The sequence below is a fragment of the Copidosoma floridanum genome, unplaced genomic scaffold (assembly GCF_036245765.1).
Source record: "Copidosoma floridanum isolate Cflo_tuat_1 unplaced genomic scaffold, Cflo_Japanese_pri ptg000012l, whole genome shotgun sequence".
NCBI lineage: Eukaryota > Metazoa > Arthropoda > Insecta > Hymenoptera > Encyrtidae > Copidosoma > Copidosoma floridanum.
Window position 1 is genome coordinate 5,217,592 of NW_028321889.1, and position 19,101 is coordinate 5,236,692.

Genomic DNA, 19,101 nt, shown 5'->3' on the forward strand with positions numbered 1-19,101 from the left:
AAAACGAAAAATACTTTTTGATTAAAGAAATAAAATTTTAGTTTTCTTATCAAGTTTTTCAATTTATCAATCAAATGAAGAGCTTTAGCCTCAAGATTAATAACTTTTTATTGATGACTGAACGTCATTTTTCTTAATGAAAAGATGGAACATTGATTTTATTGAGCTTTTGATCTGATAATAGTATATTATAGTCTATCAAATAAATTACAAAAAGATACTGTACACGTTTTTCCCCTCAATTCGTTTTCACGACCTAATCGAGGTAAGAACATGTAATATTACAACAATGTTTCTACATTATTGATTTTTAACAACTAGGTATGATTATTTTTAATAATGATACATTCATATTTATTCATTAGTTTATACAGTCTAACCGATCATTGATTCCTGCTAGAAAAAATATTGAATTGATTATTATCCACATCATATTTACCATTTATGTTAACAATATTTGACTCACTGAATTTGATGGTTCTTTATTCAATTAAATGGATCCTAATAAAAAAAAAAGCATTACACTTAAAAACTTTGCCACAAAAATTATGCTGTAGTTGCAGTGCAGGTTTGAGTTCCCAAGTTTTCATTCACGCAATCTTAAAAGTATGGTACAATATGGGTATACTTTGGCATAGCGATTTGGCATACTAAGTATAGTATACTTTTGGGACCGGTGTGTATATCTCAATGTTCCCATCCATCCACCAATCTTCCGATCTGCGCATCTGCGGTCATCATCACAACATCACAAGTTGCAGCATAGGGATTTTTGTTCAGTTATTTTAACTGATCATTTAGTTTGGTGTGTATATATTGCTGGAGGAAAGCCGTGAATAAACGTTTTATATACAGATCTTTAGTGCATGTTGTTTTTATCGAAAATTAATTCATTCAGAAATTCTTGTAGAATAATATTTTTGCTACACCAGTCAAACAATTAAAAGAGAAGGCAATAGAGAGCATTATTTAACAAAATTTATTTACTATTCAATTAGAAAAATATACTTATACAACATTTTACAGCATTATTTGGTATAAGCCTCAGAGAAAAAAAGTATACAATCAACTAAAAATATTTAAAAAAAATAAAAAAGTCGTTCTAAATTATAACTTCTATTTATACTTTGATTAGTTAATAAAATCAAATCCACTTATGAAGATGAGATTTCAAAAGATTAAAAAAAACCTTTGTGTATCAATACATGATCTTTCATTTGAAACACAGTTAACTATTTATTACAGCTGTCGACATTTTTTTAGCATCTTAAACGTAATTTAAAGATAAAGTTTCAGACCTTTAAAAGTAAAATAGTACATGTAAAAATACGAAAAATACACTTGAGATTACTATCGGTATTTTTCGAGTATTTTAAAAAAAGTTAATGACTAAACTTTACACACCTCTGTTTAAGGTAAATTATAAAAAAAAACTTAAAACTCAAGTTAGAAAACAGCAGTACTTTTTTCTGCAGATATTGCTCAGTGTTCAAAAATTAATATAAAATTGTACACAATCTCCAACAAAAGTAAAAAATGCGCTTACACTTTTAGTTTGTTCACAATTTCATGTCATCAAGGCTTTCCGCCAAAACGACCATGCTACTCTTCTGACCACATAAGGCAATTCCCGATGCCTGAAAGAGAAAAATCAAAGAAAAGTTACGACACAAATAAAATCTAATGAAACTATGCGCAACCTAATAACGTTTTACTAACCGTCTGCTTGACCCAGAATGCTTCCTTGCACAACCCGAGCATTTTATGATTTGGCTGAACCAAATGGACCATCTCGATAATCTCCCGAGCGCGCTCTAGGTCACCGCACTGTATGAAAGCCATGGCCAGCTTGAGCTTGACCCAAACGCTGAAGGGTTGCGACTTGTGGATAGCCAGACGGACGAGCTCGGCTGTCTCGGTATCACCGATCTCCCTTAAGACCTGCTCGATGTGAATCCCAATGAACGGACAGTTGGTAAGCTCGTAAGCCCTCTGCAGGTGTTTAAGCTCGGTAACGAATGGCCAGTTGCTCAAGCTTTGAAAACAGAGCGGATGCAGGAGACTTCGGCCAACGAGGAAGTGGAAAAGCGGAGCGCTCGGGCAGTCATCGCTCGCTGCCTTGGCCAGGGCAAGGGACAGCCAGTAAGCCGACTCGTTACCGGTTTTGAAGTTGTACCAGGCCATGCTCTGGCAGGCCTTGAGGGTGCACACTGTTTCTATTGCCTGCGGATCGTCTAACGGTTGCGGCAGAAATGAGCACATCATCATCATCATACTTGTGGTTTCTTCTTTTGGCTCGGTCAGTTTGACAATCAGGACTTTATGCACAAAGTAGAGGCTCGCTTGCCAGATGTGCTGCAGCACGTTCTTTGATACATTCCGGTGCACGGGCTGCCTGCAAAGATTCAAAAATACGTTAACTGTAAAATTAAACTCTTTGTATTCATTGATCAAGTAATCAATCATTGTAATCGACTCACTCGTAATCGATATTCTCACAGATGTGCGAGGCTTTTATCAAAAACTTGACTGCTGTCTCAAGCTCATTTTTAGCAGTGCTGATGAACGCCAGCGTGACATGGTTCATAAAGGCAATGACCGGCTGCTCGGTAAATGTTATATCGAACAGCTCATTGCTCAAATTTGTATCTAGCACTAAACTCTCGTCCATCTCCCACGTAAAAGGACACTGCATCTCGTTCTTGATGTGCGTATTTTTATTGTTGCAGTCCATTGTTAAACGTTTTTTAATCGACCTATACTAATTTTACAAAATTTTTACTACTTTTTTGTCGACTGTAACAGCTCCAAATTCCACCGTGTCACTGCATGGGTGTAATCCGCAATCGCCGCCAGCAGTTACATATGTAAGACGTGAGACGTGACAACGTTGCGTGGTTGGGGGCGCTACTGTCGATTTACTGGTGATGTGATCCGCAATCCAGCAGTTAAGCAGACGACGTCAGTCTATACTTGCTCTTTTTCGTGACGTTTTCTGAATGTATAAACAAAGCATATTGTGCTAGACGTAAACAAAAACGCAGACCAAAAAAAATAGTTTCAAGTGCCAAAAACAAAAATGGAAAAAACAGCTTTACTGCTGGCGGAATTGCGCGGGATCACAGAAAAAATAGAATTAACAGCTTTACTGCTGGCGGGATTGCGCGGGACCATCACAGCAAAAATGTCACGAAAAAGACCAAGTAGACTGACGTCGTCTGCTTTACTGCTGGCGGGATTGCGGATTACACCCGTTATTGGGTTATTATTCCGTCGTTCCTGTTTATTGGATCATGGGTGTAATCCGCAATCCCGCCAACAGTAAAGCAGACGACGTCGGTCTATAACTTGCTCTTTATCGTGACATTTTCTGATTGTAAACAAAGCATATTGTGCTAGACGTAAACACATACGCAGACCAAAATGGTAGTTTTCCTACGAGTTTGAAAAGTCTCTGTTTGCGAACCGAGAGGTTTGCGGCCCGAGCCGAAGGCGAGGGACGTAACGCGGTTCGTAAAGGAGACTTTTCGAACGAGTTCCGGAAAACTGCTTTTTCGCCCGAGAAAGTACCAGCCTCCCAAAACCACCCAAGGGCGGAAATAATAGTTTCAAGTGCCAAAAAGAAAAATGGAAATAACAGCTTTACTGCTAGCGGGATTGCGCGGGATCACAGCAAAAATGTCACGAAAAAGAGCAAGTAGACCGATGTTGTCTGCTTTACTGCTGGCGGGATTGCGGATCATATCACCAGTAAATCGACAGTAGCGCCCCCAACCACGCAACGTTGTCACGTCTTACATATGTAACTGCTGGCGGCGATTGCGGATTACACCCCATGTAAATACCCTCGAGTCTCGACACTCACGACAACTCACGACAACTCACGACTTTCTTTATCAAAAGACTGAACTGGATTGAACTGATATGGATAGGATTGGAAATATTGCAGTGGGAAGTGGGAAGTTGACCGGACCGGCATGACATGACCTAACTGCTACCTACATGAAAAACATATAAGATTTGTTCGCTCGGAGCGCTCGGAGTGCTCCAAACTCCGAACACGCGTTCTTGCTCCGAGCGCTCCAAGTACACGTGACTCAGGCCGCCTGTGGATAGCCTTGTAAGATCCAACTATGCAATCAAAACAAAAAAACGGTTTAATTTACTCGCGATTACGTTGAGCTGGATCTTACACGGCTATCCACAGGCGGCCTGAGTCACGTGCACTTGGAGCGCTCGGAGCAAGAACGCGTGTTCGGGCTAGAGTTCGGAGCACTCCGAGCGCTCCGAGCGCTCGGAACCTCTTAAGGGTGTATTCCGCAAATGCTGCCAGCAGTTAAGTTACGTAGGTCGTGGTAACGCCGCATGGTCGGGCAGCGCTAGCGTCAACCTGTACTAACTGTCGGTGGGTTCCGCATGTCAACAAACTTTGATATTTTTTACTGTTTTCGCTCCCATGCCATCTGATATTTCGGAGTTTGTTGACATGCGGAACCCACCGACAGTTAGTACAGGTTGACGCTAGCGCTACCCGACCATGCGGCGTTACCACGACCTACGTAACTTAACTGCTGGCAGCATTTGCGGAATACAGGCTAAGTATACGTCCTTAACCGCCTTTTTCACTAACGTTTAGAATAATGATTGAGACAATCAATGATTGTATCATGAGTTTTTGTATAAAGTTCAATTTATACTAATAAGTTGGTAAATATAGGCACACATGATTAATATTTAAACATTTTAAGCTGTATAAATATATAACATAGATTCCAAATATGCATTATTACCGCTGGAATATGCTAACAAAACCAAATATCCGTCTTTCTCACCCAGCAAAATAATAGGTATCTGTATAATCCTGTATCAATTTATTGCACACATGCGAAATGTTCAATGACAGTAAACAATGACATAATTTCAAACTTTACTTTTAACTCTTCATTTCACACGTAATTTTACAATGCAATTGATAAATTATTATTCATACAAAAGTATTAATATTCTTATAGGAGGTCGATTTTCAGGCAAAAGATTATTTGTAAACTTGCCGTAAACAGCACAGCCAATGTCAACTTTTTATTTTCTATCTACACAACTAGTTGCGGCTGGTTTTAGCGTTTCAGATTTCTAAACTAAAAAGTGGCCCTAAAATTCTGAAGGAAAGCTTTAGATATTTTAGGCCCTAGAGCCATGTTGTCAATTATAAACCAGCCGCAACTTATTTGACAGATACAAAATGAAAATTCAACATTTTCTGTGCTGTTTGCGGCAAGTTTACAATTTATCTATTACTCGAAAGTATAAATATATAGGAGGTCAATATTCTTATAAAACATACACTGCAAACTTGCCGCAAGTAGCACAAACATCGTAAATTATTTATTTTGTATCTATTTCAAGAGTTGCGGCTGGTTTATAAGTGACTAAATGGCTCTAGGGCTAAGCTGCCTAAAGCTCTCCTTCAGAATTTCAGAAGCAATTTTTGGCCAAAAAAATCACTACCGCTTGATGGCGCTGATCCAAATGATTATTACTACTTGTAGTAGAGCCATTTGATCAATAATAAACCAGCCGCAACTGATTCTGTAAATACAAAATGAAAAGTTAACATTGTTTGTGCTGTTTGCGGCAAGTTTACAATGCATTTTTTACACGAATATTGACTTCCTATATATTTATACTTTCGGGTGAAAGATGAATTGTAAACTTGCCGACAATAGTGCGAACAATGTTCACTTTTTATTTTGTATTTATCAAATTAGTTGCGGCTGGTTTATAAATGATTAAATGGCTCTAGTATAAGTATAGTAATAATCATTTGGATCAGCGCCATCTAGCGGTAGTGATTTTTTTGGCCAAAAATTGCTTCTGAAATTCTGATGGAGAGCTTTAGGCAGCTTAGCCCTGGAGCCGTTTAATCACTTATAAACCAGCCGCAACTTTTGAAATAGATACAAAATAAATAATTAACGATGTTTGAGCTACTTGCGGCAAGTTTGCAGTGTATGTTTTACACCAATATCGACCTCCCTTATATTTACACTTTCGGGTAATAGATAAATTGTAAACTTGCCGCAAACAGCACAAACATCGTTAATTATTTATTTTGTATCTATTTCAATAGTTGCGGCTGGTTTATAAGTGATTAAACGGCTCTAGGGCTAAGCTGCCTAAAGCTCTCCATCAGAATTTCAGAAGCAATTTTTGGCCAAAAAAATCACTACCGCTAGATGGCGCTGATCCAAATGATTATTACTATACTTATGCTAGAGCCGTTTAATTATTTATAAACCAGCCGCAACTAATTTGATAAATACAAAATAAAAAGTGAACATTGTTCGCACTATTGGCGGCAATTTTACAATTTATCTTTCACCCGAAAGTATAAATATATAGGAAGTCAATATTCGTGTAAAAAATGGATTGTAAACTTGCCGCAAACAGCACAAACAATGTTGACTTTTCATTTTGTATTTACAAAATCAGTTGCGGCTGGTTTATAATTGATTAAATGGCTCATCTACTACAAGTAGTAATACTCATTAGGATCAGCGCCATCTAGCGGTCGTGATTTTTTTGGCCAAAAATTGCTTCTGAAATTCTGAAGGAGAGCTTTAGGCAGCTTAGCCCTAGAGCCATTTAGTCACTTATAAACCAGCCGCAACTCTTGAAATAGATACAAAATAAATAATTTACGATGTTTGTGCTACTTGCGGCAAGTTTGCAGTGTATGTTTTATAAGAATATTGACCTCCTATATATTTATACTTTCGAGTAATAGATAAGTTGTAAACTTGCCGCAAACAGCACAGAAAATGTTGAATTTTCATTTTGTATCTGTCAAATAAGTTGCGGCTGGTTTATAATTGACAAAATGGCTCTAGGGCTAAGCTGCCTAAAGCTCTCTTTCAGAATTTCAGAAGCAATTTTTGGCCAAAAAAATCACTACCGCTAGATGGCGCTGATCCAAATGATTATTACTATACTTATGCTAGAGCCATTTAATCATTTATAAACCAGCCGCAACTAATTTCATAAATATGAAATAAAAAGTTAACGTTGTTTGCACTGTTTGCGTCAAGTTTACAATTCATCTATTACCCAAAAGTATAAATATATATGAGGTTGATATTCGTATAAAACATACACTGCAAACTTGCCGCAAGTAGCACAATTATCTTTAACTATTTATTTTGTATCTACGAAATCAGTTGCGGCTGGTTTATAATTGATTAAATGGCTCTACTATAAGTAGTTATAATCATTAGGATCAGCGCCATCTAGCGGTCGTGATTTTTTTGGCCAAAAATTGCTTCTGAAATTCTGAAGGAGAGCTTTAGGCAGCTTAGCCCTAGAGCCATTTAGTCACTTATAAACCAGCCGCAACTCTTGAAATAGATACAAAATAAATAATTAACGATGTTTGTGCTACTTGCGGCAAGTTTGCAGTTTATGTTTCATACGAATATTGACCTCCTATATATTTATACTTTCGAGTAATAGATAAATTGTAAACTTGCCGCAAACAGCACAGAAAATGTTGAATTTTCATTTTGTATCTGTCAAATAAGTTGCGGCTGGTTTATAATTGACAACATGGCTCTAGGGCCTAAAATATCTAAAGCTTTCCTTCAGAATTTTAGGGCCACTTTTTAGTTTAGAAATCTGAAACGCTAAAACCAGCCGCAACTAGTTGTGTAGATAGAAAATAAAAAGTTGACATTGGCTGTGCTGTTTACGGCAAGTTTACAAATAATCTTTTGCCTGAAAATCGACCTCCTATAAGAGTATTAATACTTTTGTATGAATAATAATTTATCAATTGCATTGTAAAATTACGTGTGAAATGAAGAGTTAAAAGTAAAGTTTGAAATTATGTCATTGTTTACTGTCATTGAACATTTCGCATGTGTGCAATAAATTGATACAGGATTATACAGATACCTATTATTTTGCTGGGTGAGAAAGACGGATATTTGGTTTTGTTAGCATATTCCAGCGGTAATAATGCATATTTGGAATCTATGTTATATATTTATACAGCTTAAAATGTTTAAATATTAATCATGTGTGCCTATATTGCGGCGTTACCACGACCTACGTAACTTAACTGCTGGCAGCATTTGCGGAATACACCCTCAATCCGCAGTCACCCGCAGTTTTAGCCGTCGGTATAGTTGGATCCCTACATGCCTACATCAGCATCAACGCCATCTAACAAATGTATTCAGTGCTCCAGTGCTCGAGTGCTCCGAGCAATTCGGACTTCATCGGACTCGGACATTCGGAATTTCGGACCTTTTTAAACGTAAATATGCACCATGACCATGTAGCATTGTTAAGGTCTTCTGAAATTGTATCTGACACTAAGTATTCCAGTTCTTAAGTTGAAAGATTCTCAGTTTAATGTATAAGTGTGGACATTACTTGTGGAACGGATGTTATCATAAGAAATACATACTTGTTGCATGTTGTATTGTTATGCTCGAGGTAAACAATTTCAATGACACCAAGTACCAAGTACTCTTTTTCAATTTAAAAAACGTTGATACGTTTTAGTGGATTGGAGAGTTAGGCCATTGGCGGTGGTAATTAAATTATGGGCAAACTTCACAAAATTACTGACTCACAGTACAAATCCTTTTCAAGCTACTCACTGGTGCTCATGCTAATTCATTTTTTGCAAAGTAAATTCAATATTTTGTCCATGTATTAAAGTAAGAGGATATGGTAATGAATTTTATATTTACTAGGTATTCAACCGCCAGTTTTGCCTTGTCTTCAAGATCTTTTGAAAGATAAATTCGAGTATGATGTTAGTATTGATAAGTTAGACTTTTTTGAAAAAACAGACTTGACTTTTAATACTGAAAACCAACTCACATTAGATGAGCTTCTTCTTCAATTTTTATGTTATTACAGTAACTTTGAGTAAGTAATTTTTTTGACATACGACATTTAAATATTACAAAAAAAAACATTTGATGATATTTTTTTTCAGTTTTAAAAATAATGTTATTTCGGTACGTGAAGGACTTGTAGTCCCAAAGTTGCTGTACCAGTGTGATGGTTTTCATAAAAAAACTTCTTACACCAGAGGATGCATTTTTATTGAGGGTAATGAATAATTTAATTTAACAAAAATTTCACAGTGATATTAAAATTTTATTCATTTGTTTTATTTCATATTTTAAAATCCTTTTATTTGGGAAACATTTGCAAACGAATGCGCAAAAAAACATTGAAAGAAATGAAAAAAAAATGTTTCTCTATCATACAGTCAGTTAAAAACAACAAACTGAATTCCATTTTTTTTAAAAGTTTTTTTTTAAATAATTTTTTATGAACATTTTAACCTTTTTCTTAATATGTATTCAAGAATTATTAACTTTAGTTTCACATATTTTAAAATCTTTTTTCAAGATTTTTATATTGAAGTTGGGTATTCTTGTATTTATGTCGTTTAATTAAAAGTTTACCAATTAATGTTATAAAAAAAGTACCTCAACAATCAGAAGAATTTTCTAGTACCAAGAAATTGGAGATGAGGTATTAAAAATAACAAAAATAATAATCATCTATTTAATTTAATTTATTAATTAACATACAATTAATTTTCACTTTTATTATGATTTATAATAAAATATTCACTTTCGAACAAAAGGAAACAAGAAATATAAAGGTAGTAAGAAGTTAATTGCGAAAAATCAAAGATTTTGCATTAAATTATTTTGTGCTTTTTTTTTACAATAACTGATACTAGAAACCGAAGAACCGATTGTTGTAGCGTATTTTTTCTCCAATTAAAAAATTATGTTATCAACATCAAGACAGCTACACAATAAAGAAACACTGTAAATTTTTCATACCAGAAAATAATTTTTTTTTAATCAAGAAAACAACTTTCCCATCAAAAGCAAGAAAATATTTAATGACGTTTTCATTATTAAAAATATTCGTAAACTTTCGAAATAAATGTTGATTCTAGATTATAAGAGAAATGTTGCATTTTTTCTCACAATCTATTTTCGAGTCGTTTGTAATTGGTATTCGTCACACATTCGTTTTTTTTTTTTTTTTTTATTTTTTTATTTTTTTTTTTTTTCCTTGTGTATTTTTATTCTTCAAATCGAAAAACTTTTCGCTTTAAAATCCCAGTGTCGACTGATGATCTCCGTCATGTGAAACGGTAATTTAGCTCTTTGTCCTTGAACCCTTAAGTGAAGCAAGGAACAAAGGTTTGAATTAAGAGGGAAAATCAATTTAACTTCATTGCTATGATATTCCCTGGTCATTTCCATGTTTATCTTTTCCGTAGGTATCCGTACTTTTTTTTCGGCAATTAAATATAGGAGAAAGATTCCAGACCTCAGCTGTCTCATTTGTTCTCTTGATCGACAAACAGTGGCATGTCGAACAGCGTCAGCAGTCTCCCTCTCGCGCATCGTGCATTGTAGTATTTTCCAAGTTGGTTGGTACCGTTTCGCGCAGTTACAGAGTGATTTGAGTTGTTGGGTTGATTGGCTTGTCGATAAATATCATTGATCGAACGAGTTTTCTTCAGTCGCTCCCGCGACGCTGTTGCATGGTGAATGCATTGCTCAGCCACATTTTAATTGGCTCAGTATGGCTGGGAAAACTGTCCACCAGCCTGAGACTGTCCAGACTGATAGAAACCTGTAATTTTTTACGATATTGATATGTCAGTTTCAATAATATGGTGTTTTTTGAACAAAGTAAAGGTGCCCACCACTTCGATCGCCCTGATAAGTGGAGTCTTGGGATAAAAGGCCGTCCATCTGCGACTGAAATTCGCCAACCGCAAACGAGTCTTGCGACAATTCTGCCTGCGACAATCCTGGCTGTGACAGACTAAAGCCAGGCTGTGACATTCCTTGTGTCGCACCTTGCGTCAGAGGCAGACCTGGCTGGCTGTAGGGCTGTGTGTTCTGTTCAGACTGGCTTAGTTTTCCAAGGCGTGCTCCTCCGCCGCCGCCAACTTTGTTACCTGAGTTATGGTCATAGATTTAGTAATAGGTTGAAATAGGATGAAGGTAAAAAAAATGAAGAAAAAAAAATGTGATTCATTACCTTTACCTCTTGCATTCATACCACCCCGTCGCACTCGTTGATTCTGACGAGCTTGAAGAGCCTGCTGATGCTGGTTGTAGAAACGAGGTGGTACATGTGCCATATTCATGAACATGCCCACCGGTACAGGCACGTTGTTCATAGCAGCCTGTGCACGCTCAGGACTAATGTAGCTAATCGTGTCATGCGTGCGGCTGAAAATATCGATTGGCACGTTGCGCTGGTAATAGGGATTATGGATCTGTGCACCGTTAACTTGAGCGCCCGATCTAAAAAAAGTAAACATCTAAGTATGAGAGACAAGTATTTCGATGGAAATTTTTTCGTGCTAGTCTTTCATTACCTATCGTAAACAGAACCGGGTATAATTGCTTCTCTGGCATCGTACATCGATGTGGACATAAAGTGCGAGCCTGGATTAGCGGCATTTATGAGTTTCTTTGGTTTAGCGAACTGTATCATTGACTCTTTAAGATTGTTTAGAGGACCCTCGACCAATACTTTCTGCTCTTTGTAGAAGCTCAACAAATGATTCCAAAGTGGCTGCTTTGAAAGGACTTTTGGATTACCTACAATAATGATACCGTACTTTGCTCGCGTCAGTGCAACGTTTAATCTTCGAGGATCATTTAAAAATCCTATTAAAAAAATACATTTTTTTAATCCACCATGAAATTTACAAGTTAAAAACAACGTGTTATCATTCGAAACAAACCTATTCCTTGGTGTTCATTAGATCTAACGCACGACATAATTATAATATCTTTCTCTCTGCCTTGGAAAGCATCGACGCTTGCTACCTCGATTTCCTGGTATAGCTTAGAATGCAGTGAACCTTGATACTGCATATACTGCACGAGATAGGCTCGTTGACCTTCATACGGTGTGATCACGCCAATTTGTTCTGGCTTGACACCACAGCGTAGAAAACGCGTCGCTATTTTTTCGACATTTGATGCCTCTGTACGATTTAGATATGAGGTACCACTTCCGGCTATTTCCTCCTGACCTTGAGTTACATAAAAAAACATTGGCTTATCCGGAACTGGCCATGGGAAATCGATTTTGGTGAGTTTGCGTTCGTCAGCGCATACCCCGTTTTGTAGTGAACCCTCGTAGAAAAAGTTTGAGGGGAACCTAGAAATCGAAAGTAGTTTAGAAATTTGGTGAAACAAGCTTTATTGGACTGAAAATAATGCGAAATCATTGCGCACCTCGATAAATCCGGGTGCATACGGTATTGGACTTCGAGTCTGAACGGTCTGATTCCTAGAACAACAAGCCTCTCAAAGAGCGACTGAGAGAGACCAGCACGTGCCGCTTTTTTACACATCACAACTGGACCAAGCTGACAGTGATCCCCAACGAGGATAAGCTGCTTAGCACCGAGAACAACAGGTACCATGCATTCAGGTTCAGTGGCCTGCATACTCTCGTCTATCAAGATGGAGTGGAACTTAAGTCGGTGCAGCCGGGGATCACCAGCACCTACACATGTGCAACAAATGACATCTGCTGCCTCTAGGAGTTCTTTCTCAGCAGTTTTTTTCAGCAATCTGTAATTATGTAATTAACATTTGAGCATTAGTATGTCAGATCAATACATCAATTAAATTGATTGAACGAAAAATCAGGACATTAACATACCTGTATCTCTTTTCATCAACACTCGATAATTCACCTGTTTCATCTTTTAATTGCTGTAACTTCTGCAACTCCGTGTTTGTCTCCATATTTTTTATTTGATTATGGAGCGCAAGGAAACTTACAGGCGAGTCAATAGCCTCCCTACTCTTGGCACAAAGCCTGACCACCTTCAAATTGCTCTTGTGTATTTTTTCGGTCAATTGATCCACAGCTGTATTTGATGGCGCGCATACAAGTACCGGACCACCGTTCTGTTTGACCAGTTGGTAAACGATTGTTGCACTGGTAACCGTTTTACCAGTACCAGGAGGACCTTGGATCAAAGATAGCGGGCGCTGTATCGCGTGCTTTACAGCGTAAACTTGTGAACGATTGAGATCAGGCAGATTCGGTGCACTGAAGTGCTTGGGTAGATGGCAACGGAATAAAACTTCCTCGAACTCGTGGCCCAAGAGCCGATGATATATGTAGCCAGACACGGAAACGTCATCTACTGCAAATTTACGCAATGCCAATTGCATCCTAGAAACATTTTACGTAGAAAAATCTTGAATATCAGTAGAAATTACGTATACAAAGATTTTTATTGAAAGTATGAATATTGACCTGTCAAAGCTTGTACTTTTCCAAATGAAATCGACAACGAAATTACTTGTACACTCGGTTGGAGCACCAGAATTATTTTTTAGTTCGATGCCGACGTCCTCTCCATAGTTGTCGGGTATCTTAATGACATGTCCAATTCCAGACCATGGTTTGTGCAGTTCTCCTAGGTACCTCAGCCTCAGCTCATCACCATGCATGAGCTTCATATCGCCGTCCGTCTTTGCCAGCATAAAGTACGCAATGGTTTTCTTGTTTAAACCAACGTCCCACCGTACTTCGATGTTTTCTTGCGTCTGCGATTCTTTTAATCGTTTATCGTAGTCTGCCTCAAGTTTTACAAGAGGACCGAAAATATTTTGATATTGATATCCATCTTCGTAACGTAACAAAACCTGTTGTGGCTCTTCATCCACGCCCGGCTTCTCAAGATCTTGGAAGGTAGCGTCGACATTGTCACGCCAGAGTTCTTCCAGCTTGTTGATCTGCTGAGCCGATATTTGGCGGGCGCGAAGCTGTTCTTGTTCGGATGGGATTTTTACCAGCCAAGACAGAAAACTCCGGTCTTCAATTAATGGTTTCCATTGTTCTTGATCCCTAAAAATACATTATGACATAAGTATAATCCAGAATTCAATTTTACTGATTTATTATTTTGTACATACCAGTTCATGTCTTTTAAAGAACTTTGTGCGGCGCATGGTTGGCGGCATAAAAGAACAACAACAGAATCAGCTTTTGCTGGTATAAAACCTAATACAAAGACATTTCTCACAGCACAGGAGTAGCATTCTAATATGGTTTCACCGAGTGGGCCATCTCTGTAACAAATAAAAAAATTGAAATACAAATGGATTCAAATAAACTGCACAACTAAAGTTACAGACCTGTGCAGAGTGACTTCCTTATGTTTGGCACGAACTAAGTGATTGATGATGTGAGATCCTGATGTGTTGCCTCTGCCATTACAAAACCATTTGCGGCAGACATTACACATGACAACACAAGAGGCCTCATGGATACCACAGTATTTACAAGCATGATCCGGCAAATCACGATTATAATAAGCTTCTTCTTCTTCCTCTTCAAATTGAAGCTCAGCAAGAGTTTGGGCTGCTCCAGAAATTTTCAGTTCCAAAGCAGAGGTCCCAACATTACCATTGATCTAAAAATGAAAATAAATTGAGTTGTGAATCATTTTTTTTTTTTTTTTTTTTTTTTTTTTTCAAACTAGTTTCTTTCAAATAACAAGAAAAATTATATCAATTTCTAAGCTTTCAAGACAATAAGAAATTAAAGTATTTTTTTGTTACAAGAAATTAATATGAATTGCTCCAGACATTCCAATTCTTTATCTTATCTATAATTTAAAAACATATCTAATGAAATGTGCAAAAACGTAGAAAAATTTTGTACATCAAAGTTAGGTAAAGTGTTTCCAATCAAAGAAGATTTAAATGTTGAATTGTTAGAAAAAAAATGTTTTAAAGAAGGTCGCTTATTTTAACATCGCATGCATGTTTAATGACTTCCTTTCTACACCCAAGATACTATCAATATCCACATACATATTCATGTAACAACAGCTTGTAGAAAGAGTATGAAGAACGGCGTTCTATTGGATATTGAAGACAAACGAATGTCAATTGTTGATGTACTTTGTTTTAGAAAAACTAGACCATTTTTGGGTAACGAAAAACTTGTGAAAACACAATAACTCGGTCAAAATCATAATTATTTCAGAAAACACATGGATGCCCTCTACCACTGTCAACAGGACATATACCTATCCCTGCTGAATAGCAATGGAGCTTTTCGCTTCGAGCTTACGCTTCAATGCACCTGTAAATCATGAAAATATCCACACTGAGACCCGAAAATTATATAAAAAGAGCTCCGAAACGACAAAAACTCGCGAGATCCCATTAATCCAACGTCATCATTGAGGTTAGAACGACATCGGAGACCGCATGGTTGATGCTTTTAAACTTCAAGCTGATACGTGCTTCTCCAAAGTAACGATGGAAACACGGATTTTTCGACCTCTAACACCTTGCCAAGGACGCTCCTCAGCGCGCCTGCACAACGAAATCCCGAAAAACAAGTATGTACCTACTCCTTCGAGTGGTATATATAACAATTTCGTGGCTCAGCGCATGCAAGAAGCAGAAAGCAGACGAACGATACAAACGCACAAAACATTCGGTATATAATCATACACATGATAATATACATTATTATTCAAGACATTGCAGAGATAGTGATGATAAATGTAGACGATGTTTGATTAGGAAATGTATGATTATCATCATGAATGGGAAAAGCAACAACTACGACAACCTGCACGGCTGTTGGCTGGGTCGGTTGGGTAGGCTGGGTGGCCGGGTCGTGTTGGGAAGCTTGAGTCTGGGAGGGCAGAGTAAAATCCGTGAAGTCGAACTCGCTGCCCTGGGTGTCTGCCCCAATGAGGTCGGTCTCCTCTGTGTCGAGAAACGTGAGCGTCTGACTGCTCGGTCCGTACGCGTCCACGCTCATGTCGTTGTTTTGTCGAGCAATTAAATACACCTTCTGTCGGACACTTTTGCCTCCTCTCCGACTTCCTCGGGAGCTGCTGCTCTCGTGTATACACACACACACACACACACTCGCGCACTCTCTCTTTTTCGGCTACTTTATTTATCAATTTATTTATTTTGGTACTCTCTCGCGGTTGCCGATCGACAACGAAACGAACGGAGCGCGAGAGAGGAGGTGATGTACGCACTCACACACTCTGCAGCACTGATGTGGGGCCCCGACCGACGAGTCCGACACTCCGACGACGATGTGCGTCAAGGCTCAAGTATATGCGTGTACTTCACTACTTCTACTTCGTTCGTGTCGTTCGTAGTCACAACTGGTCACGTCACCGACAGCCCACGGCAGCACACATCAGTCGTCGCCACACTACTTTTAATGTCCTGGGGCTAGTAAGCTAGTATTCACGGTATGATATGAGGAGCAAACAGCAAAAGCCGCACACACGAAAAAGCATCAGCAAAATCTGCCAGAGCGCAGTATAAGTAGTACACCTATTGTGTACAAGTGCGTGGAAGAGAGACAGACTAACACAAGTGTCTCCCTCGCACTCACACACGATGTATTACCGTACCTGGCTTGCTTTATTTATTTATATAGAAATGAAAGTTACAAGTGTATGGGCTTGTGTCGTGTTTGTTGTGTCTTACATTTTTTTATTTTTTATTTTTTTTCATTCAAAACTAATTTTGTTCTTGTGCTCTATAAGCTTTTTCCTACCTCCTTATGTTACACCATTGCCCCTCACTGTCACAATCGTTTTGTGTTTTGTCTCTCCTCCGCCTCCTTTACCTCTCGATTCTCGATATCAGCCACTACTTATCAGCGTCTTACTGTGTTTACTTAACATTATCACATTATACACATCATTCACATATATATCTACATCGAACCATTGAGACGTGTATTACACCTACACTACGTAACAACATTCTAACATAGTCCGGGCGGAATGTCGACAAGGGATTCATTTGTTCAAATACGTATTTAGTCACTTTCTTAAGGTGATACTTACTTGATGAAGAAAACAGAAATTGTATGAATGTAATGGGTTTGAAAGCTATAATTTACCAGGAAACGATGTCAATAAGATTCGGAAAACAAAACGTTATTTACCGTTCAAAACAAAACGTTCAAAAAGACAAAACGAAAATTTGTAAATCCAAGTCAAACGAGAAATAGAAAAATTGAAAAATAGTCATTTTTCGACATTTCATATACAGAACTTGTATTATACACAGCAGAAAATTTTTTCGAGGCGGAAATCGTGACTTTCATCAGTAATAACTTTTTGTAAAAATTGTGGAGACGCAAATTTAATGTTATACCAATTTCACTATCAATGCGGATTCTACTCCTCGTTTCAGTGCTGGTGTCGTGTACTTATCATTTTAATCCAAGTTATTGCTTGGCTTTCAGAAGCGGAATACACGTGAGTCTTTGTTTGAATAGCGGATGGCTTTATCGGTCGCTTAACCATGTCAGTTCTTTCTTGACAATCGGTATTTTCTTTCAATTCAAATGTTGCAAGTTTTCTTATGCTAGAACAATAACATATACCAACACACGTTATTTGATAACTGTTTTTATTTTTTTTATTAATTTTCCATTTGCATGCGCATACAACGAACATATGCGACGCTGTTAAAATTAAAATTACTTATCAAGAGTACAAAAACAATAAATACAATTGTTAATAAGGTATTAATATATTTACATGTTCCTTAATTTATAATCTTAACGTTTTTACTAATAACTATAATATCGCTCCGATTAAATACATTATTTAACTGTTTTGTGATTGAATTTTTTAATTGTAGGCAAAGTAAAAAAAAACAAAAAAACCTTTTCTAAAAGAAACAAAAAGAGTTGGTAAAAAAACATCTGCAGTGAAACAAGATTTTTTTTGTTTCTTTATCACACTTTGGCTTGGTGGCAGTATTAAACTCTGTAAAACTAATTGTTTGTTGATTTTTATGGCAAGGAAATTCAATGTAAAAACATATTGGCAGTACCAAACTAAATAACTACACTTTATCATATACTTACAGTGTATAATATACTTTTTATGTATCTCATGTTTCATTCAATATAATCCATGTAAAGATAAACGCATACACTTTCAGTTAATTTTTACTTATCCGATTTTGACAAATGAAATGCTCTGCATTTTTTTTTCGACGACTACATTTATGTTTTTGCTCTATTAATAGTTATAAATATCTATATTATTATTTTTTTTACACATACAACAAATTACATTTGTTGGATAGATGAAAAAAAAAGAAATTCATATTGATTTGACAATGTTATATTATTCTATACAATATATAATTGAATAAGGTAAGAGTTGATCATTTGTATAGGTATTATTATAAGTATTTTGTTCGTTTGGTAGACGCATCATTTGTTAAAATTACTCAATGTAATTTTCCTTTGTGCCTCGAATAAGTGAAAAATTGAAAATCCTTGATACACAATACATGTATGTATAATTGATTACAAAAATATCGCCTGTAAAATGCACAGATAAGAACACAACATGTCATAATTATATTATTGTCGTCACTCGGTATGATTCTGCTTGCGTGTACATCAATAATACTATACATGTATACATATTTAATGCACCAATATTGTACAAACTTACATTTGAACGGAGTCTTTTTAAATATTATATTTATACGTACAGTCACGTACACACGATTCAGTCACTGGGCTTCGTTCATCCTAAAAGTTTCGACCACCGAAACTTCATCGTATAGATAAAATAAAAAAATATAAAGACCTTGAACGACAAATGGATAACACCAAGGTTGAAAAAAAAAAAAAAAAAAAAAAGGTCACGTACGTAAAAATGCTATGGCGTTAACTTATTTACAGTATATAAAAATCGGTGACCACAGCTGGTATACATAGAGTAACGCTAAACCACCTACAGAATACACCCACCGTTCACATAAAAATTTGCTACCTATGTACAGTCAAATGAGTAGAAAAAATAATAATAATAATAAAATAAACTTGAAAAAAAAAAAAAAAAAAAAACCATCTCAATAAAATCAACGATACGCACAACTGTATCGGGTATAGTTTAGCGCAACGACGCCTCCCGCCGGTGATGCCGACACAGAGTGGATTTATCCGACGGTGCCTCGATGACCCCGTCGTCACCACCAC

At 37.0% G+C, this 19,101-nt stretch overlaps 2 protein-coding genes across 8 annotated transcripts; both read right to left on the bottom strand.

Annotated features, from left to right (window-relative positions):
• Nucleotides 1-1,205: 1,205 nt before the first annotated feature.
• LOC106637274 (uncharacterized) lies at nt 1,206-2,961 on the bottom strand. Its single transcript, XM_014349985.2, has 3 exons — nt 2,481-2,961; nt 1,720-2,395; nt 1,206-1,637 (listed from the first exon to the last, which is right to left on the bottom strand). Exons 1-3 carry the CDS (start codon nt 2,732-2,734, stop codon nt 1,560-1,562), a joined length of 1,008 nt encoding a protein of 335 aa, XP_014205471.2. The 5' UTR covers nt 2,735-2,961; the 3' UTR covers nt 1,206-1,559.
• Nucleotides 2,962-9,147: 6,186 nt separating this feature from the next.
• Nucleotides 9,148-16,310, bottom strand: Upf1 (Upf1 RNA helicase). 7 transcript variants are annotated; one of them, XM_089590164.1, is made up of 11 exons: nt 15,691-16,310; nt 14,232-14,509; nt 14,010-14,165; nt 13,348-13,941; nt 12,742-13,263; nt 12,309-12,650; nt 11,810-12,231; nt 11,438-11,732; nt 11,116-11,363; nt 10,754-11,011; nt 9,148-10,680 (listed from the first exon to the last, which is right to left on the bottom strand). In XM_089590164.1, exons 1-11 carry the CDS (start codon nt 15,877-15,879, stop codon nt 10,625-10,627), a joined length of 3,360 nt encoding a protein of 1,119 aa, XP_089446290.1. In that variant the 5' UTR covers nt 15,880-16,310; the 3' UTR covers nt 9,148-10,624. The 7 variants fall into 7 exon arrangements, with proteins under 7 accessions (XP_089446290.1, XP_089446289.1, XP_089446288.1 ...); XM_089590163.1 differs by having other exon boundaries at nt 11,101-11,363; XM_089590162.1 differs by having other exon boundaries at nt 11,095-11,363.
• Between the last annotated feature and the right edge of the window lie 2,791 nt (nt 16,311-19,101).